Source organism: Caloenas nicobarica, chromosome 22 (genome assembly GCF_036013445.1).
Source record: "Caloenas nicobarica isolate bCalNic1 chromosome 22, bCalNic1.hap1, whole genome shotgun sequence".
Lineage (NCBI taxonomy): Eukaryota > Metazoa > Chordata > Aves > Columbiformes > Columbidae > Caloenas > Caloenas nicobarica.
In genome coordinates this window covers 4,113,065-4,136,295 of record NC_088266.1, presented here as the reverse complement: position 1 = coordinate 4,136,295, position 23,231 = coordinate 4,113,065, and the positions used below count along the sequence as shown (strand labels likewise).

The following is a 23,231-nucleotide window of genomic DNA, read 5'->3' as shown; positions in this document are numbered from 1 at the left end:
GGGAGAGACAAAGTGTTGCCTAGATAGCAATTACAGCCTTGTATGCATAACTAGTGAAAAGCACAATCCCTGAAGTACAGAAGGAACAACGCTGCAATGCAAAAACCATCATTTAAGATATGCCTCCTGTCATCTCGGAGGAAATGGTCAAGACAGCAAAAAATCTAAGCGTGGTTTCACTGCTGAGCCACTGCTGAGATTCTCCAGACTTAGTAAGAGTAGCACATGTGATTTCAGGAAACTCCAGAATCACAGGGAATCGAGGAAAAATCACTGGCAGGAAGGATCTGAAACTTAACAGGGGAATCTTGCATAATTAAGATACAACAAACTACAATTGCTCTGATGAGCAGGAAAGCAAGAAACAAACAGCAGGCCGTGTGGTCCCAGGAGGGACCTCCTCACTATTGGAGGGTGAAGAAAAAAGCAAAAAATCTCGTACTGGAGAAGAAGGTCAGTGGGTATAGAACATGCAGCCAGTGAAGGCTTGCAGGGAGAAGATGAAGGAAAGTGAAGGTGTGGTAAGAGGTAAGAAACCAATTTAGTGCAAGCTACCAGGGACAAAGGGTATTGCACTTAGAAAGAAGCTCTGATAAAAACGGGATGTGATGTTTAAAAAATGGCTGCCTTATAAAATTTGCCTTGGATAGGAAAGCTAAAGACAAAAAGGACAATTAGGGATAAAATGAAGACCTTCTAGAGAGCAAATAAAGGAACTGGTTGGAAAATATAAATATGCACAAATCAGCCAGTCTGGATGATGTATGTCCTGAAGCACAACGGAAATTAACTCACAAACTGATTGCATTACTATTTGCTGGGGTTTAAGCCATAGAGAAGAGGGAGGTTCTAGGAAATTGAAAAAAAAAAAAATTAAAAACATAGGTACTGATTCTTTTAGGGAAAAAAAAAGACAAGTGATCTTTGGCAATTATCATACCTCTAGTCTTAACTTCTCCTTCTAGTAAAGTAATGGAACAAATATTAAGAGGGAGGAGAAAATCATTAAACATCTAGAGGATAAAGGAACCATGAGCAATAAACAGCATCAGGATTATAAAGAATAAATCTTGCCAGACAAATTTAATTGCTTTTTTTGATAGAATTACAAAATTAGTGGATGAAGGGACGCAATATATTTGGATTTTAGTAAAGCATTTTGATGCAGTCTCACATATGCTTAGAATTAATTCAAATTGGCCTGGATGTGAATGCTACCTCATGGATTGAAAACTGGCTGAAGGACCGTAAACAAAGGCTAATGACAAACAGCAACATATTGAGCTGGGAGGAGGTATCTTGTGAGTGCTGCAAGGATGACTTTGGTTAGGTCTGAGCTTATTTAACATCTTCATTAGTAATCTAGGAGAGGGAGTAAACAGCACGTTAATGAAATTCACAGAAGATACTAAACTGGGAGGAGCTGGCAACACCAGTGAGGAGGAGAAAAATAACAGAGAGAGGCCTTGCAAGACAAGGGAGAAGGTTCAGAGTACGAGAGTCGTATTTGGAAACTCACAGCTAATACACCTGGGGGGTGGGGGGGCATTTTTATACATAGGGGACTCATGAGAGCAACATTAAAAGCAATCCTGTGTAACAGGGGATGGTAAACATGATACGTATACATTCTGCAGTATAGATGCAAACAAGGTACCACAACTGAGAGCTGCACTATGGGGGCAGGAAGCTGCTGGTGTCTGGGGTGGTGACACAGCCCAATTCTGCACCTGCTCAGGGAACAGCAGGAAGGACAGAACAACATGATCAGCAGGTTGAAGGGACTAATTTACAGAATCAGATTAAAAGAAGTAAATAAGTTTGGTTAAACGGTGTGCTAAAAGGCTGTGACTGTCTGAAGGGGGTGAACGCCAGTTGTGGAGAGGAATTGTCTGCTGTGGTTCAAGGGGATATAACCAGGAGAAGCGGAACAAAATTACAAAAAGGGAAATTCAGGCAGCATACCATGAAAAATATCCTGACAGTGAAACATATTAGGTGGTAGAATAATGCTCCCAGAGACAAGAGAACAGCCACACTGCTTGGCATAATTAAAACTAGGCTGGACAAAATGCAAACAGACTGCAGGGAAGGATCTTACCCTGGCCAGAGGCAGATGGACCGAAGACTTTCTACTCTTCTCCATTGAAGTCTCTGATTTACAAAGTGTCCACAGGCATTTGTAGGCAACTATCTCTGGCAGCGCACAAACCATGTGTGTCTGCCTGGGTGTATCTGTGTATGCTCACAGCGTGTGTCTGTCTGGGCATGTATGTGCATGTGTGTGCGTGTGGGCGAGTTTTGTATCTGTTCCATTTTCCTTTCAAGCCTCCTTGTCTACAACAAAACAGCAGAAACCATCCCAGTTCCCATATCCCTTGTACTCCTTACTTTGTTTCAGTGGCCTATTCCTATGATCAGAGGAAATGCCACAGCAAGCATTTTAAGGCCTTTGTGACCTGTGCATAATAACTAAACCTGGTCCAACAGGTCTTCTCAGTGCTAAGAGCAAGCTGCAGTGGGTCCCCTGGACTTGCAGACTGGGGACAGAAAGAGGAGCCTAAGATGAAGTCTAGGCTAACAGTACTATGTGAAGATCTGTGCTCGTATGTGGCTCTCAAGATCCCTTTGCAAAATAATTCTATGCGGACAGATATAGGACATTAACACCTACTGCAGCCAGCCAGGACTGAGGACTACATGCACTCCAAAAGGTGATCAGTCTATCACAGAATTAAGCCTTTAAATTCAAGAGGAATCTGCATTCGAGTGTGAACTAATGAGCCAGACACTTTGCAAAGGAAATAATTTTCCTCTATTCCCAGTTCCATGCTCTCCTTACCTGCGCAGGTACATCTTCCATGGCTCGGAGAGCTTCTCCTGGACCAGCGCCTTCACTGCCTTGCCCAAGTGCTGTGTCGGCTCTCCAGCCCCAGCCTGGATGCCGTCTCCTTCTGTCTTAACGTTCAGCAGGTTGCCAAGGCCGGCACTGGACTTGGACATCTGGAACAAGAAGACACACGCTGCATCAAGCCCAGCACACAGCTGTGGACACTGCCAGTCCGAGTGCCCTCAGGACTGTCCCACGCAAAGCTGTGTCTTCAAAGATTAAGAGAGAAGACAAGAAGTCTGCAGAGGCTTCCTCAACTGCATCAGCAAAACTTAATAACACTCACTCTTCTGCATCCTCCACCCAGCTATCCCAAAGTACGGTGGGAGGAAGGAAATCTTATTCAAGAGGGGAAAAATTCTGGCTCCACTTAAGCTCCTGGAAAATGCTTACTAACTTCAACAAAGAAATAATGTCACTTTCTCTGCTACATGGACATTTCCCTCACATCCTTGGACTAAAAAAATTGCCTGTGTGAAAGGCTTCAAATTCTACATGGAGACAGTCTAGAGGTCCAGGTGTATGATATGCAGGACAGAAAAAAGAAATTACTCAAGAGTGCTTAGAGAGAACATTTTCTTTCAGAATAAATACACAATTTCCTGGACCATTTCTTGCTTTGTTGTGCTCTCAGTTACCTCCAGTAACAACACTGAAATTCACAGCATGAATAAAATGCAGGATTGGGCCCAATACTTGCATTATAAACTCCACCCACTTGAGGATCTTGAAGCCCTTTATAAATATCAGTTAATTAAGCCTGACAGCCCCCCCCAAATAAACTGCACTACGCTACAGGAGCCCTGGTTATTTGAGGCTCTCTTAATGCCCCTGAAGGTAAAGCCCCTGCTGCTATGTGGAGACTGCAGCTCTTTATGGCTGGAGTCAGAAATTCAGGTCGTCTCTTTCCATTGGTGTTTGTTGGGCATTCCATTTCTGTAAAGGGTTCTTTTTGCTAGACAAATAATGAAGGATTCCTCCACGAACAGAAATTATGTGCAGCAAGAGGAAGAAGCAAGCGCAATGTGTTCTGTGCACGCTGAGCCTGATTCTGCAATCCTTAGTCTTGGAACAGGCTCTGTTCTTTGCTGGTTTATGCCACCAGTTAATCCCATTCCTTCTTTAAAAAAAGGAACAAACCTGAAGAACCCATATTTTGTACCTGTGCTACACTTATTTTGTACGACACAATGAATCTTATGCAGGGCTGCACACAAACAAATGCTTATTTCTAAGCATATGCTTAAATCTGATATTCTTCTGGAGATTTTCAACTGAAGTATCTACTGAAACAGCATTTCTCTGAGCTAGGGCCTTCAGAATGACTCAGGACCCCAGACACAGACTTACTAAATAGACTTACTCACTAGAGAAAAAGCTACATGTTTGAAATCGCTAAAGGGACAATATGTAGGAACGAATAGGAAATTAAATTTAAAAGGGAACATTAAAACCCCAGTCTAACAGAGAGACAATGGAGGAGAAAAGTGGTATAAAGATAAAGACAGAAATTAAACACCACAGAGGAAAAAGAGTGATGAAATAAGAGAGAAGGAAGCGAGAGATTATCAGGCAAAGTCGCTTTGCCCTCTCTTGAGGGTTATATGGCCTTGGTGCATGTAACGCCCAGAGCCGAGGGGATGGCAACAGTTATGCCTGTAAAACCTATCACACAGCAGAATATTAAAGCATGGCTCAAAGGCTGCCCTGATCTCTGCTGCAGTTGTATACAACAGCAAAATTAATCTTGGTACAGTAGAATTTATCATGTGAAAGGGAAATATATATTTGAGATGATGTATAATTTAAGGAGAAAGTAAGGAAAAAGAAACCGTGTATTATCCAAAATAAATATTCTAGAACATGGTAAAGGGGGCTCTGTTGGACACCATTACTCACACCAGAAAGACAGAAATTGATGATTTTGGCTCAAAACTTCTAATTTTTTTTTCTTCTCTTTCATAAAAACAAATTATTCTCCTCCCCCTCCCCCAGTGAAATGTTTTTAAGTAAATAAACAAAATGAGTAACTGTAAAAAGAGAGAGAGAGAGAAGTTGCCAGGTTCTGGAAATAAAAATGGAGAGAAAAAAAAACCCCACAACATCTTTCGGAGCCCTCCTCTGTCTAGAAAGGATAAAAAAAAAGGTGTCAGAGGCTGCAATATATTTCTTCAGCCAGTTCATTAAATTAATTCGTAAGCAGTGGCTCTGAAATTATACCCGATGAAAAATGGTCTCAAAATTTAAATGGTACAAACTCATCTTATTAGAGGCAAAACATTAAAAAACAAACGCATCTCTTCCCCCCCCTCCCCGCCATCGCAGCTTTAATTTCTCTTGGTGGGGGGAATGAAAGGCGTTTGATGGATGGCTCTTACCTTATTCATAAGCGAGGATAAAAGAGATGAATTTGCTGAGACTGTGTGGCCATTTGATTCATTACTGGAACACACAAACCAACAGGGTTTAGTTAAGATGTGCACAGGGACTGTGAGCACCAAGATTAATCCTTCTCCCTTCAAGCTGCCTCACTCCTCACCTGCTACATCCAGAGGAAGAGAATGATGCCCACCCTCCCCTGGGCAGGCCAAACTCTTCCTTGTGCTAGCCACGATGGAGAGAAAGAAGGTCCTAAGTTTCCAGAATTTAGTTCTTTCAGCTATTAAAAAGTCCAGACCTATTCCTCCAGTGATGGTCCACACCATCACACTCTTTGATTACCTGACTCACAAACCACCGTGTTTTACTCCATCATCCTGTTAGAACTTCTCAAAAATAAGCCACAAAACCAGGGGGGATGCTGACAGAAGACCCCTCTGGCAGGGACACAGGTCCCCTCGGCAGCAGAGGAGAAGGCCACGCAACAATCCTGATGGCCACAGCTAAGTGTGCCGAACGGCAACCTCGGTATTTCATATACATCAGTGACAGCTGTAGTTGACTACAAATGCTGGGGTCCCAAACTGAGGCTCGTTTAAATGAAGTACAGAAAGGAATGTATAAAAAGGTCAAAGTGGAGCAGGCTCACTTATCCCCAGTATCAGTTTCTCTGCAGTTTTTCCACACGCAACAATCCCCAAACACTCCTATTCTTAGTGGAGATGCTGGACAAGTGGGACGCACGCTTTGCGACACATGCATTCACATCTCACAGGTGCAAACGTTCATCACCATAACTATAGGTGAGCACGTGCCAGACCTAGACCATAGTCAGCCCGACACCCAGTTGTTTTGTGTGTCCAGTTTCTCGGGAAGGTGCCTCTCTTAGACCTGATTCCATGCCCTATGACATCAGTGATGTGTGGTGAAGTGTGGCACTGAGCAGCTTTGATCAGCTCCTGATGACAACGTCAGGAATATCTAAGTGAAAGAAGGAGCTTTGCCAGTGGCTTGTTCTAGAGCAGAGCACAAAAAGTGAGGCTCTTGGCAAAGAGTCAGTAGGTGCTTGTGAGCCCAAAAAAATCTGGAGAACACACACTTGAGGGGGAGTAGCGAGAGCCTCCCTGCCTCCAGTTTGGGGGTGTCCAGCTCAGCCCCTTTGAAATTGCCTGTCATCAATATGTTGTGTTCTCTTTTATTACAGATAGAGAAACTTCTTGCTGAGAAGAGCCAAGTGTGCTTCTCTCTCACCCGTGATCCTTGACGCTCAGGTCCAGGCTGTGCTCCTGCAGGGAGTCCTGGCTGGTGGCAGATGATGATCCCATGGCCTCCGCAGGTTCCTGCTTCACCTGAACTGGATGGAACCGTCCTGGAGCGGCTGGTTGTCCATTCCCTGCTTGAGAAAGACATCGAAATTAAATGAAAACAAAAAAAAAAAAAGAAAAATGTAGGTCTAAAATGAGGTTACAATGGCAAATAAATAAGTTAAATTGCTATCACCAGTGCATAAATGGAAAAAGCAAAGAAAAAGTGTGGGGGGAGGGAAGTGCTGGGATTGTTGGTCAGCGTTTATTGCCAAGCTGACATGATGGGTTCTGACGTCCACTCCAGCGTGGAAATTTTTCAAGTGATAATTATTGCAAAATTATGTCAAAGTTGTCCAGGCTGTGGGCCCTTTAAAGGAGAAGGGCGGAAGGAGCGTGGGGGAGACCTGATTCTCTGCACAAACTGTCATAACTCATTTGCGGGGCTGCCTCTTAAGCGTTTATTAAAGACTCTGTTAATGCTGAGGCAATGTGGCAGCTTTCGACTGCTAGTCAAGCCCCCTTCCTCGTCCCCAATCCCAGCGTTGCCGTAGCGACAGCGATGGCCCGGACTGCGCCTGCCCAGCAGGAGCATCTGCCCCGCCGGGGCTATCGAAGGTGACAGCCAACGGGCCTGGTTCAAACCGCGCGACCTCTTGCCACCGCCACCACGCTGGCCCCACAAAAAGGGATAATTCTTCTTTTTTTTGGGGGGGGGGGAAGGTTTAGTGCTGAGCCCATGAAATAAAAATTCAAATTAAAGGAAAGGGAAAAAAGAGGGAAGTGGGGAAAACAGGAGAACAAATTAAAGAAAAAAAATAGGCAGAACAGCAAAGAAAAAAGGAGGGAAAAAAAGTTGCTGACAGGAACATGTCTGCAGAGCTTTTTTCCACAATCCCCAAGTGACTGAAATATTAATTTACCCTCCGGCAGTACAGCTGACGGCGAGCTGCTTCTCAGACAGCAAGTGGCATTTTATTAAAAAATAAAGGAAAATAGTTCCCTCAATGACCTTTCTCTGCTTTAGGAAACAATTTTTCAAATAATAATTTTAAAACTATGTGAAAGTTCCCCTCCCTCTTTAATCAGATCACTTTGTCCTACTCCCTGCTTGCTCGCAGGGAGAAGGGGACACCGACAGCGCTCCTGTCCTGTGCCTGGAGGAGCAGGAGGACGGGCCAGTCTGTGGACTGTACCGACACTATCACCAAACCACAGCGGCGACAACAGAGCTGGAGCACAAACCAGCCCCCCGAGCAGAAAAACAACTGGCAATGAGCTACAGGATCAACACCACTAGGCCCAGCCAAAACTCGATACCATCTGCAGAAGAGAGCTTAGGCTGCTGTATAGACTGCAAGTATTGGCCAAGCTTTTTCTTCATTTCCATTTTTAACACAGTGCCTCTCTCTTTTCAGCCTACAGCAAACTAGATAAAACACATGAAACACTCTTCCTTCAGATCTGGTGGGAGCCTACTCCATTTGTGGGCAAAGCTGCGTTTCCTGCCTCTGTTCTGGCCATGTGGGCATAGCCAGTCTCCGTGGAAACCTTGCCAAGATTGCCCTCTTCAAGGGTTAACTGGACGCAACAAAATTTATTCTCCCATTTATGTTCCTTTACTACCTCCTCCCCACCTCCAGTCCCATGCAGGGAGGCCCCACTGACTCCTCTCCAGTCAGCAGGCCCTGCTCTTCCACCACTAGCACAACTCATGAGGGTAGCTCACCTGCTTCAAGGGCCACAGAGGGCTTGAGTGCAGCTGCTGCCAGCCTGGCCATCATAGGAGAGATTAATCCCTTGCTAGCAGAGATCCTTTCCATTATAGATGCTGCTGGAGCTGGAGAAGAAGTAGCTGCGGGCTCACCAGATCCTGAAATGGCCTGGGATGAGGAATCTGTAGGAGCAGATGAGGTCGGATTGGTGCCAGAAGAACCAGCGGTCATCAGATTAGCTGAGCTGGCAGAAAGCGGTGCAGAGACCCGGCTGGGGATGATGGGGAAGAAGGATCCAGGTGTTCCAGGAAGTGCTGAGTTGGAGAGTGCCAGGGCCAGGGGTATATTGCTGGGCAGAGCCTGGGAGAGCAGGCCGGAGATCTTGGTGGCTGGTGTCATGCTGTTGGCAGACTTGGTGGCCTGCGAGGAAGCCAGCTCAGCAGCAGAGGTGGGTGTAGCTGGGACTATGAGAGAAACGGAAGACTGTTGACTGGTGGGGGAGGCACTCAGGCTGGAGTTCTTCGAGCTCATAGCGGAGAAGTCAATAAGGTCATCATTACTGGACTCCTCTTGCTCGTTATCCTTGGACCCCAAGAGAGAGGTGGGCAGGCCCAGCACTCCTGAGCTCCGGATGTGCCGGCGCTCGTGTTTGCGTTTATGGGAGGTCATCTGGCTGGTGGAGGTGAAGGTGAAGCCACAGCCTGCCCTTATGCAGTGGAAGTGGTTGGTGGCCTTGCTGTAGACACAGCCCTCATACTTGCATTCCTCATACTTGTAGAACTTCTTGAAGCCGTCCTTGGCGTAGGCATCATCTTTGATGTGGTAGCTCTTGTGCTTCTCAATGTCACACTTGTTCTTGAAGGTGAATGTACACCCAGGTCGCCTGCAAGGGCATCAAGGAGGAGAGGGTGGTGGGCTATGTGGGCTAGGAGCACAATAACATGGGGATGCAGGCACCCACCACGGAAAGTTCCAACCAAAACAGAAGCTCAAGGGGACTAAGGTACAAACTGTGCTTTCCTACTCTTCCTGAGAACGTCAGAAATCAACAGAAGAGCATTTGTGTACAGAAGGCAGAGTCTGGCCATGAAAGGGATGAGCAGGCTGACTGCTGGCTGGGAAGAACTCTAGCATGGAAGTGCCATTAGCAATATATTAAAGGCCTGCTTCAATCAGACTCGGAAGAGCACTGTGATCTCTTTCCCAAATGACTCTAGGATGTATTTTCTAGTGAGTACAGTTTCCTCAGATCACAGAGAGGCCACTCTTGCCTTCAGAGTGGCCTATGTCAAGATTCTGGAAATCACATCTGCCCTGGAGCATGAGTTCTATCTCAAGAGCAGTACTGAGAAGTTCACAGCAGGGAAAACCAAGTCCCTGTGTGTACTCCTCAATTTATGATTTGGCAGTAGGAGGCAAACAGACCACACAACTCTGGGGCAGGATCCCTCCCCTTCCCTACTGTCTCACCTGCAGTGAAAGTGGGTGGTTTTCTGCCCATAGAACTGGCATTCCACAGTGCCGCAGTCCTCCGTGGCGCGGAACCGCTGAAAACCATCATTGATGAGCTGCGTGTTCTTCTTGTGAAAGTTCTCATGGGTCATCACGTCAGAGGTGCTTGTATAGACCTTGTTACAACCCACCTACACCAAGCCAAAACAGGGAGTCAGTCATCAGCACAGCATTTTAACAGCCTACCATTATTACCAGCAATAACAAACATGCGAGCAGCACACATACATTTAATAGTTCCATTTGTGCACTTCTAGGAGTATTAAGTCATCACTTTAATCCCTTATCTAAAGACTGATAGAGCGGTCGTGGGGAAAAATACCTCCAAAAAAACCCCACCAAAAAAACTCTCTGGGCGTGAAATGGTACAAAAAGAAGGGGAAGATGCAAAGGGATAAAAGACCAGCTACAGAAAATCATGCCTACTTAGGGAGGCAGTAAGCAGGGCTCCTGCTCTTAAGGAGAAAAGAAAACTGACAGATGCCATTACTTTTTGTTATCTTGGAGCGACATAGAACAAAGCAGGACTTTCATCTAGCTGGGGAATACAGAATTGAGTGGGAATGAGTTATTTACCTCTTTAGTCTTTCTGGGACGTAAGGCAGCGTGGTGCAACATGAGGCCAATCCTTTGAGCTTGTAACATCAGGGTTTAATTCTAGCAAAGCATAAACCCCTATGCTCAGCTGATCTTAGCAAACTGGTGGCTCTTTTTCCCCATCACTGTTCAAGACTACCGCTTCAATAATTTTAAACTCGTGCAGCAAATGGGAATGGTGTGACGAGGACGGAATGCTGAAAACCTGCCTTCCTCTGGGTAAAGCGGGCAACTTTGCCATATTGAGTAAAAAAACACTGGAATCTGAAAACGTCCTCAGCCCTGCTGAGGGAGGATTTTTTTTTCCTTCTCTTCTCTAGCACAACGTGTGCCAATGCCTGCACCATCTCAGAAGTGAAGAGAACGAAAACACCACCTCTTAATTCAGCCCAGGTTGATTCAAACAGGCAATAACAAAACCCATGACAAATACCCAGAAAAAAAAAAAAGGATCTCCAGCTATTTCCAATATAAAAGAGCCTCTCTCTCTCCACACTGACACCTTGAAAAAAGACAGACCCTGCATGGCATTAAAAAAAAGAATTAAACAAAAACCTCCTTAGGAATAATTTGCAATGCAGCTCTTGGTGCTAAAGCCTAAAAAAATGTCAGTTTATATAAACAACTAACTGAATTTTATCCACACCAATTATGGACATAAAGAAAAAAACCCCATGAGATGGATGGCACAAATTCTGCCATTTAAGCGGTATTTTCTTTAATTGGGAATTTATATTCAGACACCTTTCCTGTAAGACACTGCCTACATGGGCATTATTTTACTGGAAGACAGTGGGCAGAGGATGGAATTATCCATATATAGTTGTGTCAATGAGGGTCTCTATTCAAACTCAGAGTGACTTAAAGATGTGAAACATTCCTTGTACTCTAAAAAAATTAAACAAATCCCATCCTGGTCAATTGAAGAAACTGAAAAATCAATATTATGGAAGCATAACAAAAAATGTCATCAAAAGAAAGTCACATGAAGTTCCCAATTTATCAAATGTTGTAAGCACATGCTTAAACCAATCCCTATTCAGGACAGTACTTGAGTGCATGCCTAACATTTAAGTATGTGCTTAAGCCTCATTGACTTCAAAAAGCTTACCTGACTCCAAGTTAAACATATGCTGAAGTCTATCCCAGCAAAGCATTTAAGCATGTGATTAAGGCCTTGTGACTTTAACTGGGGTCTTAAACTGTTGGGATAGGGCAGGAAGACCTGAGTTTTCAGGACAGAAAAGCTTTCACCAAGGGCTGCCTGATTATTCTGTTTTAACAGGGCAGCCCCTTGCTCTCTAACAAGAAGTGCTGGGCTGCCAGAACTCAAGAATCCTTTCAGTCCACCCCAAAAAGGACCCAGTGGCTCAAACAGCGGCTCTTGTTTTTCCTGGTGGGCTGCCCTCTGCTCGCGGTCCAGCAGTTACCTGCATGCAGTGGTAGTGTGTGCTTTTCCCGTTCAGGTGGCAGCCGTGATAGTACACACTGCAGTCATCCAAGGGGCTGAAGCGCATGAAGCCGTGCTGCAGGGAATTATCACGTTTCTTGTGCATGTTGTAATGCCGAATCACATCCTGTTTACTAGTGAATCTCTGGAGAGATACAGAGACAGACAGTGAGACACGTGATGGGAGTGGGTGGTGGCAGGGGTAGTTTTTGTTGTTGTTAAGAAACTTATGGTACCAGGAGTTTAAAGCTCAGCAGTAATCACCCCAAGAGAGTCAGATTAAAGAGGAGTTGTGTGCATGTATCTTCTTGGTAAAGTATATACAGGTGAAAAGTTGTGAACATGACACTGGGGTGATGTCCAGAATAGGCTCCCTGCAGCTTTAAGATTGCAATTCTTCTGACATAATTTTAGCTGCTACTATCTCAAGAACTGCTATAGTTAGAAAGCAAACCAGTGAACTAAACAGCCTACAACAGTAATCCAAGCTTCCAAAGCACCCACTGTAGTGGTTTGCGAGACACTGGCTGCCACATTCATGTCAGACTAGAAACTGGGAAAGACACTCTGCTCTTTTATAGTATTTTCCCATTGCAAGTCTTCTGCCTTCCCTACAAGGTAGGACAACTTAATTAGGAAAACAAGGACACAGAACTTTCTTCCAGACACAGAAAAAGATGGTAGTAGAGCTTAGAACTACATCTGTATGACCAGAATATCCTTTTCATCTACCTGCTTGAAGTAATGAAGGGGTACCCCACTGTCAGAGCAGGCTAAGTGCCTTTAAAATGAAGCTTTTCATTTCTATTTCCCACAGACATCAATATTTAACAGTGAAGGTGGGAAAGTAAATCTAATTTTTTTAAAAAAGAAATCAATATCTATTTATTTTGAGGAGTAATTGAAAAGGCCTGTATTCTAATGTTTAACAACTTTTCTAGTCTCCCTCATAGGAAACAAACGATTATCGCTTCCACTCTTTCCTCCTATAATATCAATCCTGATCAATCTCGTTGGTATTGGCACGGGAATATATGGATATAGATTTCAAAAGGAATCCCTTGGAGGCTGGAGGTATGATTTCCCAGGGTGTACATACAGGATTGCTATTGCCAATCATCGTTAATTTGTGCCCACTTATTACAGAGCGTTACTTATTCTAAAATATATCTCAGCCATAAAATAATTTGCATTTTAAAAAGCAGCCTAAATCCTTATTCCCTGCGAGACCAGACAGCTCCTCTGCAAGCAGCTTCCAGACTCCTTAGGAAATAATCACGAGGCCAATCATACTAATAGGTTTTTCTGTCTTTCCATCCTTTGTGTTTCTCTCTTTCTGGTGCAGAGATATCCATGTCACAGTTGGGACAGACTCAACTCGATTACCAAATGCTGGGCTAGGAGGACCACTACATGCAGACAAACTCTCCTTTGATCAATAGAAACCCACAGTCAAGCTCAGCAGATCCAGATCAACGTCCTGCACTGTGGTCAGACTCATTCCTCTGAGACCCAAAGGTCTCCTGGGGAAGAGCTGAAGTGGTGACTGATGCACAGTCGAGGCAAACTTGGGGATTCCCACTTAAACAGACACGCAGCCTGACCACAGAAATGGCAGTGTCAAACTCCCAGACCTGGGAAGAGGGTAAACAAACACAGCACGGGACTCGCTGGCTTGACGTCGCTACCCTGGCAGTTCTCCCAGTCATGACAGCATCCCACATGCTCCTGCCCCCACCTCTCCCCACAAATCCAGCCTGCTGCTGGTCTTATTGGGTGTTTTGTTGCAGATACTGCTGCTACAATGTCACTCAGGCAGCAGGAGGGAAAGAGACAGACTAACAGATCAGCATTCCCTGGTTTCAGGCACAATTTGTAACACAGCAGAATTTATTCTCTTGGTTTCACTGGAGTAGTTCCCACTGACTTGAGCTGATCTATATTCTGTTCATTACAGTGGTCTGGGTCTGGTTAAATGGTGTTGGATTGGATTAAATGGGAACAAAATAGGATCTTAGTAAGTTCAAAATATATCTTGCCCTCTTTCAGAGTGGAAAAGTGAAGAGGTGTGTGTGTGCATGGCGGGGGAGGGCACAGGAGGACATTTCCCCTAGGTTGTACCCCTTTAATATTCAGGTAGCTGTGCTAATAATTTTTACTATCTTTTTACCTGGTAGTTGCACTCTGGGTCAAGGCAGTGGTAATGTTCTCGATACTGGTATGCACAGTGTATATGTCCACAGTGCTGACTGCCGGAGAACCTGCAAACATGAGAGAAGGACAGAAGAGAGAATGAAACCGCATCCCGACACTAGTGTCTACAAGTAAGGTACAAATTTAAGTCCCATTCCTGCTTTCATTCCACATGTTTATGGCATTAAACCCCACCTCCTTTATCTCCTTCAAGGATGGTGATCCACCCACCCTCCTCTTCTTATTGGTCACTATTTAAAGGTGTTTCTTGAGCAGGATCACTCAGGTCTTGTACAGCCCTCATCTGTCCTTCCCTTTGAAATTCATCACCATTATCTAAGATGCTTACTTGGAGAAGAGTAAGAAAGGAGGGATCCTTGAATTAAATATCATACAATTCTAAAATTCTCATGTATGAGTTTAGATACCATGGCAGTGAGTTTCAGAAATCTCCCATGCCAGAAGGAGACAAATAAACATTGGTCAAATATGGATTCTAAATTTTAGGTATACATCCATCTAGTAGGACCTCAGAAAAGCTCAGGCATTTATGTGTTTGTACAAGTTATGCCTCAGGATGTTTTTTTAATCACAGTATGGTGACACCCTACAGAGAGGATTGCAAACCAGTGGATTAGATGGTAAATGACACAGAGAGAAGATGATCGTGGCAAGATTATATAGGAACTTTCAATAAGATGGACAGATCAATGGAAAGATAAGCGAGATGGATCAACAGGAACAGAACGAAGCGTTATAGGCTGACCATCTCACCCCTGCATCTTCTCCCATGCACAACAGCCCTGCTAATTACTAGTTTCCACGTGGATACAGTATTTGCTCACAACAAAAACCAGCACAATGCAAAAGAACGGGGTTTTCAGCCTGCCTTCAGTGCTGTTCAAAGTAGGACACAAGAAGCAGCAGCCAACAACATGCACCTAATCCGTTTCTGCAGGCCACCACTGAGCATTCCACACAGTAAATCTGGAGACTCCTGAAATACAGGCTGGAAAAAAACCCTAGAAAGGCCATAGACTATCTACATACAAACAGACAGTACGCAGAATATATTGACAGACAGACACATCAGTAATTGGCAAAAGGCGATGATCCAGTAACAGGCTAATCAGTGCAATGAACTCTCTGATGTATATTCTATAGGACCCTGGAAGAGCTGAAGAGCTTGAAAGGGAAAAGCAGCGCAGAGAAGGAGACTCAGAGGGGAAACATTCAAAGATAAAGTACCATCTGCTCAAAGGTTCCTCAAAGGTTCCTCACGTCACTTAGTGCTAAGCACAGCAGGAGTGCATACGATAAAGGGCATGGGAAAGAAACAAGGAAGGGCAATGGATAAGAAGGAAAAATTAGAGGAGTGAGAGTGTCCTGGGGCAATCAAGGAATGGGGCAGGAGCAGGGAAGACTATGGATTGTCATAAGGTAAGGTAACACTAAGCTACAGGATAGAAAAAGTCAGGATGAAAAGCTGTACTAAATAAGGCATTTCTGAATCACAGTAAGGAAGGGGAGGTCAACTGTGGAGACAGCAGGGCCTCTAGGAGATGGAAAGGGGACTTAATTGACAGAAAAGATAGACATTGCTAAAAAATTAAATGACTTCTTTGCCTCAGCATTCACAAAGGGAGACAGGGACAGATGCCAGGAGCAGACATGCCTTTCCCTGGGGAAGGAGAAGAAATACTGCAGGAAATCAGGATAACGTCAGAACAGGTGATTGAGAAACTGGAACGAACCTCAGCAGCGGAGAAGAAACAAACCACAAGGCAAACAGCGAGGCTGGCTGCACAAACAAAGGTGTGGAGCTGAAAGGAGAGGAAGCAATTCCTGCCCAACGCCTGGGCAACTGTGAGGCTCGTACAGGGCACAGGCAGCACTGAGTCACCGTGGCATTAGGCAGGTACGCACGGCTCGGCAGCAAATTGAACCAACTGGTCCTGCTAGTCCGGGACTTTACACGAACAGCTTTAAAGGAAAGAAACTGCTCTGTGGAAAGTTTCCTCCCCGAGAGGGGAAAGCGAGAGCAAAGGGCTGGAGAACTGTGGAGCGTAGGCCAGGCAGGGAGCAGGGGAAGATAAAGACCTCACTGACAAATACACACCTTCGAAACAAACCAGTCCAAAATATTATCAAGAGCGAGGATGCAAAATGACCAGTGATGCCAGCTGCAATAAAAGGGCCAGACACCGAGAGATCTGACCGTTTGGGATGAGTTACTTGCTCCTAGCAGGAGAAACTCACGGGCTCAGCTTTAAAAGCAAGAGCCAAACAAGCACTTCAGACTCCTGCCCTCCCTTCCACGTGCCGCGGACGGTGTGTGTGGCGTCTGCAGCGCAGGAAGGGAGAGGCAAGTGTTCCACCAAACCGTGTGCTTGGGGAAGGAGGGAAGCAGCAAACACAGCACAACGGGGAAATTCTGCTCTCTCAGCCTGGAAGGTTAGGCTCCTAAAGGGTTATATTTATCCTGTGTTTCTTCTGACACTTGAAACAGTTCAAAGCTATTAATTTTTAAAGCACAGCATCTGTTTAGCTTTTTCATAACAGGAAAGCTTACACCCCACACACTTACTTACACGCATACACACGCGCACATTTACATGCACATACTCTAAGGTACATCAACACCCCTCTTAATTTACATGAGCGTACCCACAATTTCCATGCACGTGATCAGACACAAACACACCTGAAACAAGGAAACTCACAGACCATTTAGTCACACTGATATGCAAATCCAAACCCCTAAATTGTCCACACAGGCACATAGATTCATTTTCACAAGAACAACCCCCTCCCCCTTCCCTTACTTTAATCGGTTCACTTTTTTTTTTTTGGCCAGAAAGAACGAGTCTTGATCTGGCAAGAGTTAGAAAGAAAAACCAAGATAAATAAATAATAATAAAAATAATAAATAAAGCAGTCAGCAAGCTTAGAGAGTGTTTACAGACTCATTACCCTGTAACGATGATATGAAAGAAGGAAGAAAAAAACCCACCCCAATTACAAGGGGGGAGGAAACCCACACAGAAATAAATATTTAAGCAAGTGCTGCCAGAAGCACCATCTGCTGAGGCACTAATAATAATAATAATAATTTTTTTCTGTGGTCTTTTTTTTTTTAATTATAAATATACAGGGGGGTGGGGGAAACAACCCAACCCAAACTAGCTAAGTAAGAGGTTTTGTTTTGTTGTGTGAGATAATAGATTATCCCTGGGCAGCTTTTGGCAGTGGCTTTGGCAAACTCATTAAGCTAATTACGCAGTACAGACATAGAGTGTTGTGCCTCTCTCCCCCCACCCCTTGATTTTAAGGCTTTAAACTGTTTTTAAAATTGTGTGTAAATTGAAGGGAAGTGGCTGTGCTGCCAACGGGCGGCTTGCGGAGCTTTTTGAGCAGGATGTGGTGTCCCTTAGTGATCTCACAAGCCTCCCTCAGTTACCTGCCTGACCCAGGGGAAGGGGCTTGCACAGTGGATGTGGGTGAAGTGTTTATACCGGTCTCTGCTTGAGAGGGGAACTGGGGACACAAAGGGTGGCTTCTCCTCTCTCACTGCAACACCAGTGATTCCTGCAGCCTCAGCAATAAAAAGGGTGCTGTTCCTGCTGCCCCACACAAAACTGGGCTTAAACCCCGCTGCTTTCAATCCTCTGCTCTCCCAGGAGGCAGTGAGTTGCCACATGCACTACAGGCATTGCTGCTTGAGGAGCTGCAACCGTCCTCTTTCCACGTGGTCTTCTGCCCCCACTCCTACATCAGGGATTTGGGCAAAAGGAATGGATGGGAAATCACCTCTCATTCCACTCCCCAGCTAGGGAGAGCACTGCTCCCACCCTTTTCCCCTGCTGATGTGCCAAGATCTTCCCTCGCATCTTCCCAGCAGCGGCTTCTGTGTACAAAGGGTGTTTGCAGTGAGTGTGCTCACTGTACAGATGGAGGATCCAACAGGCCAGGGGTAAAGGCTGATGGACTCTTTACATTGCGAACTATAAACTAGGCAGGTTTTATGCTATAATCTCCTCTGTCCCTCTGGCTCTCATGGCATTACTCACTCTGACCACAACCACCTTGGGCTCCCTCTCAGCATCGCTCATTCCCGACCTAAGTTTGCCCAGAGCTGTGATAAGGTGCCCTAGTCTGCACCTTATTCAGTGAAGGTTTCTCATATAAACGAGCTGCAAAATTTTCTAGGATAAACATCCCACACAGATGCCGAGAGCTGCCTAAGTTGAGTCACTAGTGAATTCCTTCAGCCTAGATTCCCAGAGGTGAGATGTTCTCTGCTTGCATCCCGCAGGCACTGGACATGAGAGGGGAAAAAGGCTGAAGACAGCACAGCAATGGACAGAAAGAATGACAGTCAAGAGACAGTGCTCCCATTTAAATCCTGGGCTTCTGCAGTGAAACATTTTTCCACTATTTGTCACAAAGTCTAACAGCTCTGGGGAGCCGAGCACGCTCTTGGCATGCTTGTACACCTCTCACAGCTACTGCTCTCCCAAGCCGGGGAACAGAGCAAATACAGATGCCAGAGGGAAATGGAAGTGCCAATGACTGGTTTAAATACTTGATCCAGATGGACGAGACCACCACTCCACCCTCTTACTTCCAGCCGTCTCCCCAAGAAAGTGAGAGTTTTGCCTACCTGGCAATATACTTCTGGTAAATATTTACGTCTTCGCTGACAGCTGGTTTGTCAGTGGGTAATCCGTTCCTAATGAGAAACACACAGGACAGAGCCGGTTAGGAGGCAGGAACAGGGCACAGTCTAAGCTCCTTGTTTCTGTCACACACCACTGACACACCGGGACAGAGGGCCCAGAAAGACACCCATGGGTTTCACCTCCCCCCCCCCATACCCTCCAAATCCTGTGCCTTCTTTTCCTAGGGAACCACACAGTCTGCCCACCACCACTCCTGAGTGTTCTCTCTTTGCAGGACTTAGTTCAGTTTGTTGGGAGACACTAAGAGCAACCATGAAAACCTGTTTTTTTCCACAGAAAAAACTAAATACCCATATACAAACAAGTGATGGCCACATGAAAACAAACATGTCCCTGGAGCACCTTGCAACGCTGCCCTTACGTGCACATAAAGCCTCAAGTGTGGGAGAAAAGACTCTGCTTCAGCCATGCCATGAGCTACTACACATTTCCTACTGCTACCCAGTCCTGGCAACGTGGCTACAGCCCCCTAGATGGGGCTTTACTTGCCCCCTTTTTTACACGTATGTCCCAACTCCAATAGACAGATACAGCAGCAAAGGTGTTTATGTTTTTTAATCAATGAGAAAACCAACCCAACTGGACCAACTGTCATGTAAGCCTGGGTTACTTAACTTCATTAGGAAGCAGACAAAAATTACATCCTCTATGAGGTCAGCAAGAGGAAAAAGAGATACAGGGCCAGACTCCAGGCTACCTACAAGACAGTGGCATAGCAAAGCAATGCCAGACAGGCTGTATGCAGTCTTCCTTCTCAGTTTTCCCCCACCCAATCTCCAGACAGCTCAGAACCCTGATTTAAACAAGGACACTTCTGCACAGAGTTCACTTGAAGTAGGCAGATCAGTTCAGGGCAGGTTATAGCATTAGATGGTAGAGAGTTTAAACGCATGACTAGCATATATGTGTGAGAGTAAGGGGTGATTCCTGGCAGGTTATTTGGTCCCAGTGGGAACTGTGAAGGGAAAGCCAGGTCCCCAATACCACGGTTAGCACTTCCTCCACCAGCACAATTAGTGGGCTGCTGTCTTTTGTCACAAAAGTGTGTTATCTAGTAAGCACTCTGAAGGAGAAGGGACCAGAGCCTCTTCTGTACCCCAGTGTGTGATGAGGACACTGAGAACTGCCAGCTAAGTCCCTGGTCACCTCCATTCCTGTTGCAAGCCCATCATGATGCCCCAGTCGAGGAAGTTCTGTGGCCAGAGGAGGGATCACCAGGGTGCTGCAAACCCACAGCTGCAAGTGGCAGGAAATGAGCAAGGGAAAGGAAATCAAACTGGGATCCCAGTGCAACACCAAAGCAGAGAAGAAGAGTCTCACAGCCCCCAAGCACAGCTCTAGGATGGACACTGAACTCCAGGCAGCCAAGCGTTCTGAGGACTCTTCAGGCACAGAGTCCCTGGCCAAGTCACCCATCACAACAAGGCACTGTGCCTACAGGAATATTTACACCACAGTGTTTTTTAATAGGAGTCCCTGTCTGCCATCTGGAGCACACACAGGGTTCATCCTGAGCAGAGGCCAGATGCAAATGTTAATAATCCTCTGCCCTGTCCCATACACCTTAACCATAGAGCTCCCAATCTCTCTTTAAGCAGCTGGGAGGTGACTGTTTCACACAAAGATGGTACCATTAGCTCTGTCTTCCAGATGCAGAAACATGGAAAGTGGGGGATGAGACCTGCTTGAGACTGCAAAGACCACTTGAGTGAGGATTCAGCCCAAGGCCTCCAAGGTCCACATATTAAACATAGACCCGCCTTCCTCCTTAGCAGAGGGCAAAGCAGTAGGATGCACGTGATGGCATTTGCCATGGAAGTGCAGGCCAGAGGTCCCAGACTTACCACAAATGACCCCATGGGATTCACAGCTCACAACAGCACCAAGTTCACAGTGAGAAATGAGTAAATCCAAACCATGACAAGAAAGCAGAGAAGTCCCTCACTCTCTGTTTGCAGCCTCACATACACAGGTAGCTTTTCGACAGCTACCACCTCTGGAAGCCACATTAAAAAGCAATCCAAGGCTTGGCAAGGCCTTCAGGTATCTCCCTTCAGTCAATGGTATCACTGCAGAGATTGCCAGCAACGTATGTGTAGGAGGTTATTAGTGGTAATTGGGCTAATGAGTTTGCCCAGTGTAAGGGGTAATTGAATCACCTCTATTTGTGTAAGGAACACACAAATTGAGAAGACACAGGCCTGGCCCCATGCATAAGTCCTATGAAAATTGACGGGAATTAGGCACCAAAATGTCTTCTGAGTTCTGGGACAAACAAAAAGCCTTGTCTTGCTAACGGTAAAGTCAGCAGAGTTTTGCCATTGAGTTAAATGGAAGCAAGAATCAGGTTCACCTACAGACACGGCTGGATGCCAGGGGAACCAGAAGAAGGAGAAAGTAAAGTAGCTACAACCTTGACCTTAGAGTGCTAACAGCACCACGTTCCCTCATCTTTCATTTTAACATACAAACCCAGGAACTAGTGGGCTCTAGAGTCATGGTTGTGACTGCTGATGGCAGGCCACGTCCTCAGTGCAAATAAGATAAGAGATTTAAGGTGCAACAGAGGAGCAGACACTCCAACAGAGAGAAAAAAAAAAAACCCACATCACATGAACAGTGCAGTATATAATCATACTAACTGGAATTGCTCACTGATCCACAGATACTTCAGGTATGATCCCTAATACACTAATACAAAGATAAGTGAAAGGACACTTACTTTACTGTAGAGACTGTTCCAGTTGTGATGGAGTCTGTCTTGGAGAAAGTTGACTTCAGGTACTCAGGAGTGTTGAATGGCAATGAGACGGACTGCTCTGGCCCAGCCACAGGAGCGCTGCTGGGGGTACTGGCGAGGGGAGCAGGGGCCAGGCTGGGTGTTGGAGCTTTTACTGGAGTAAGCTTCTGAATGTTCCTCACATCATATTTGGAAGGCCGGCCTACCTTGCCTGTCTTGAAGGCGATGGCTCCTCCCATGTCTGGGCTTCCTTCTCCAGGCTTGAAAAGGTGCAAGTACTTGACGTTTTCTAGGTCATACTTGGAGGCCTTCTTGTAAGTGTTGCCATTTTGTGGCCTGATGCTCTCACCCGTCTTCAGCTTCTGAATGAAGAAGTCGTATTTGGAGGCCCGTGACATCAGGCCCTGCATCTGGGAACTGCTGGGAGAGGGCAGCGGCAGGATGGTGGCTTTGGTCTCCGTCAGCATGGAGGCATCTGGACCTGGCACCCGAATGGGCTGTGCCAGCACTGAGGAAGTTTCTTTGCCAAGCTTGGAGCCCAGCTCCTCAGATTTGGCCAAGTGCATGGGCCAAGAGAGCTGCTCTCCAGCTTTCAGTTTGCGGATGTACTCCTCATACTTGGAGAAGCGGGCTCGTTTGCTCATGGCATCCTCGCCAGGGAGAGAGGCAGCAGCCGCAGTGGCCTCTGAGGTAGCAGCGTTCAGCTTGTCAAAGCTGATCTTGCGGGCCAGCTCATCCCGCATGTTCTGATCATCGTAGCCAAACATGCCCAGGAACTCATTCATGGTGGTGGCGGCATAATCTCGCAGCGATGAAGCTTCCCCTACAGAGAATCAAAGTGAGAGAGTCACGCGAGGCGTTGATATTTCTTCTCCTCCCATACCAGCACTAGTAGCGGGGAGGGGGAGTAAGGGGAGATGGGAACATGATCTACTGACGTTTGGCTCACTTGTTAGGTTTTACGACTCTTAAATTAATTTGTTTAAAAAAAAAAAGTAATTAATACTGGGGTAAAATAAAAAGAGTTCATCAATGCCAGGAAAATCAATTTCCTAAATGTTCTAGCCGATGGCTTTTCAGTACATTAAACAAAGTTTCATAAATGTCTCTGCACTCTTGCCTTGGCCTAATATGAAGAAAAAGTAATTTTACTGGAAGTGAGACCAACGCCAATATGCCGAGGTTTGTACAGGTCTGTCCTTGTGTGTGTCTGTAAATGGCAGGAGGGGCACGGAGGCAGCATGTCTGCATGTGTAAGGGGGGGCAGGAACACTTGAGATACACTGTGTGTGTTGGGGACAGCACGGTGTAAAACAGATAAGGGAAACAGGGCAAGACAATGTATGGGGTGGAGCAGGAGGAGGGCAGAATGGAGACGTGCAGAGCAGAGAAGAAAAGCAGCAGAGGTAGCAATGAGTGAAGGTGAGGGAAGAGCCGCAAAGGCTATATGCATGAGAAGCTCAGCAGCGAGGAGTGGGGGCGAGGACTGCAGAAGGCAAGACAAAGATAGGATAATTCCCCATAGCTGTTGCAGTCCTTCCCTTCCCTGTTGATTTTGTAAGATTTCTTTCCACTCAGCTTCCTTCCTTCCCAATGACTGGAGAGCTCCTACTCTCCACGTGAAAAGGAGCCACAGCTCAGTGAAGGCTGCAGAAACCCACAGGCAGCTTTCTGAGCAGCCGGGAACAGCTTCCACTGAGACCAGGAAA

The 23,231-nt window shown here is 45.8% G+C and overlaps 1 protein-coding gene across 8 annotated transcripts in view; it reads right to left on the bottom strand.

Annotated features, from left to right (window-relative positions):
• Positions 1-23,231, bottom strand: part of CASZ1 (castor zinc finger 1) — a 183,593-nt gene that overhangs the window by 14,414 nt on the left and 145,948 nt on the right. For 6 of the 8 annotated variants that reach the window (XM_065650274.1, XM_065650276.1, XM_065650275.1 and 3 more), the window contains 9 exons: positions 21,505-22,345; positions 18,704-18,772; positions 14,018-14,108; positions 11,828-11,992; positions 9,759-9,931; positions 8,303-9,171; positions 6,521-6,665; positions 5,269-5,332; positions 2,843-3,003 (listed from right to left, as the gene is read on the bottom strand). In XM_065650274.1, the coding sequence (XP_065506346.1) occupies positions 2,843-3,003; positions 5,269-5,332; positions 6,521-6,665; positions 8,303-9,171; positions 9,759-9,931; positions 11,828-11,992; positions 14,018-14,108; positions 18,704-18,772; positions 21,505-22,345 (2,578 nt within the window). The remainder of the gene's footprint in view (positions 1-2,842; positions 3,004-5,268; positions 5,333-6,520; positions 6,666-8,302; positions 9,172-9,758; positions 9,932-11,827; positions 11,993-14,017; positions 14,109-18,703; positions 18,773-21,504; positions 22,346-23,231) is intronic. The other 2 variants (XM_065650270.1, XM_065650278.1) reach the window with 1 other exon arrangement.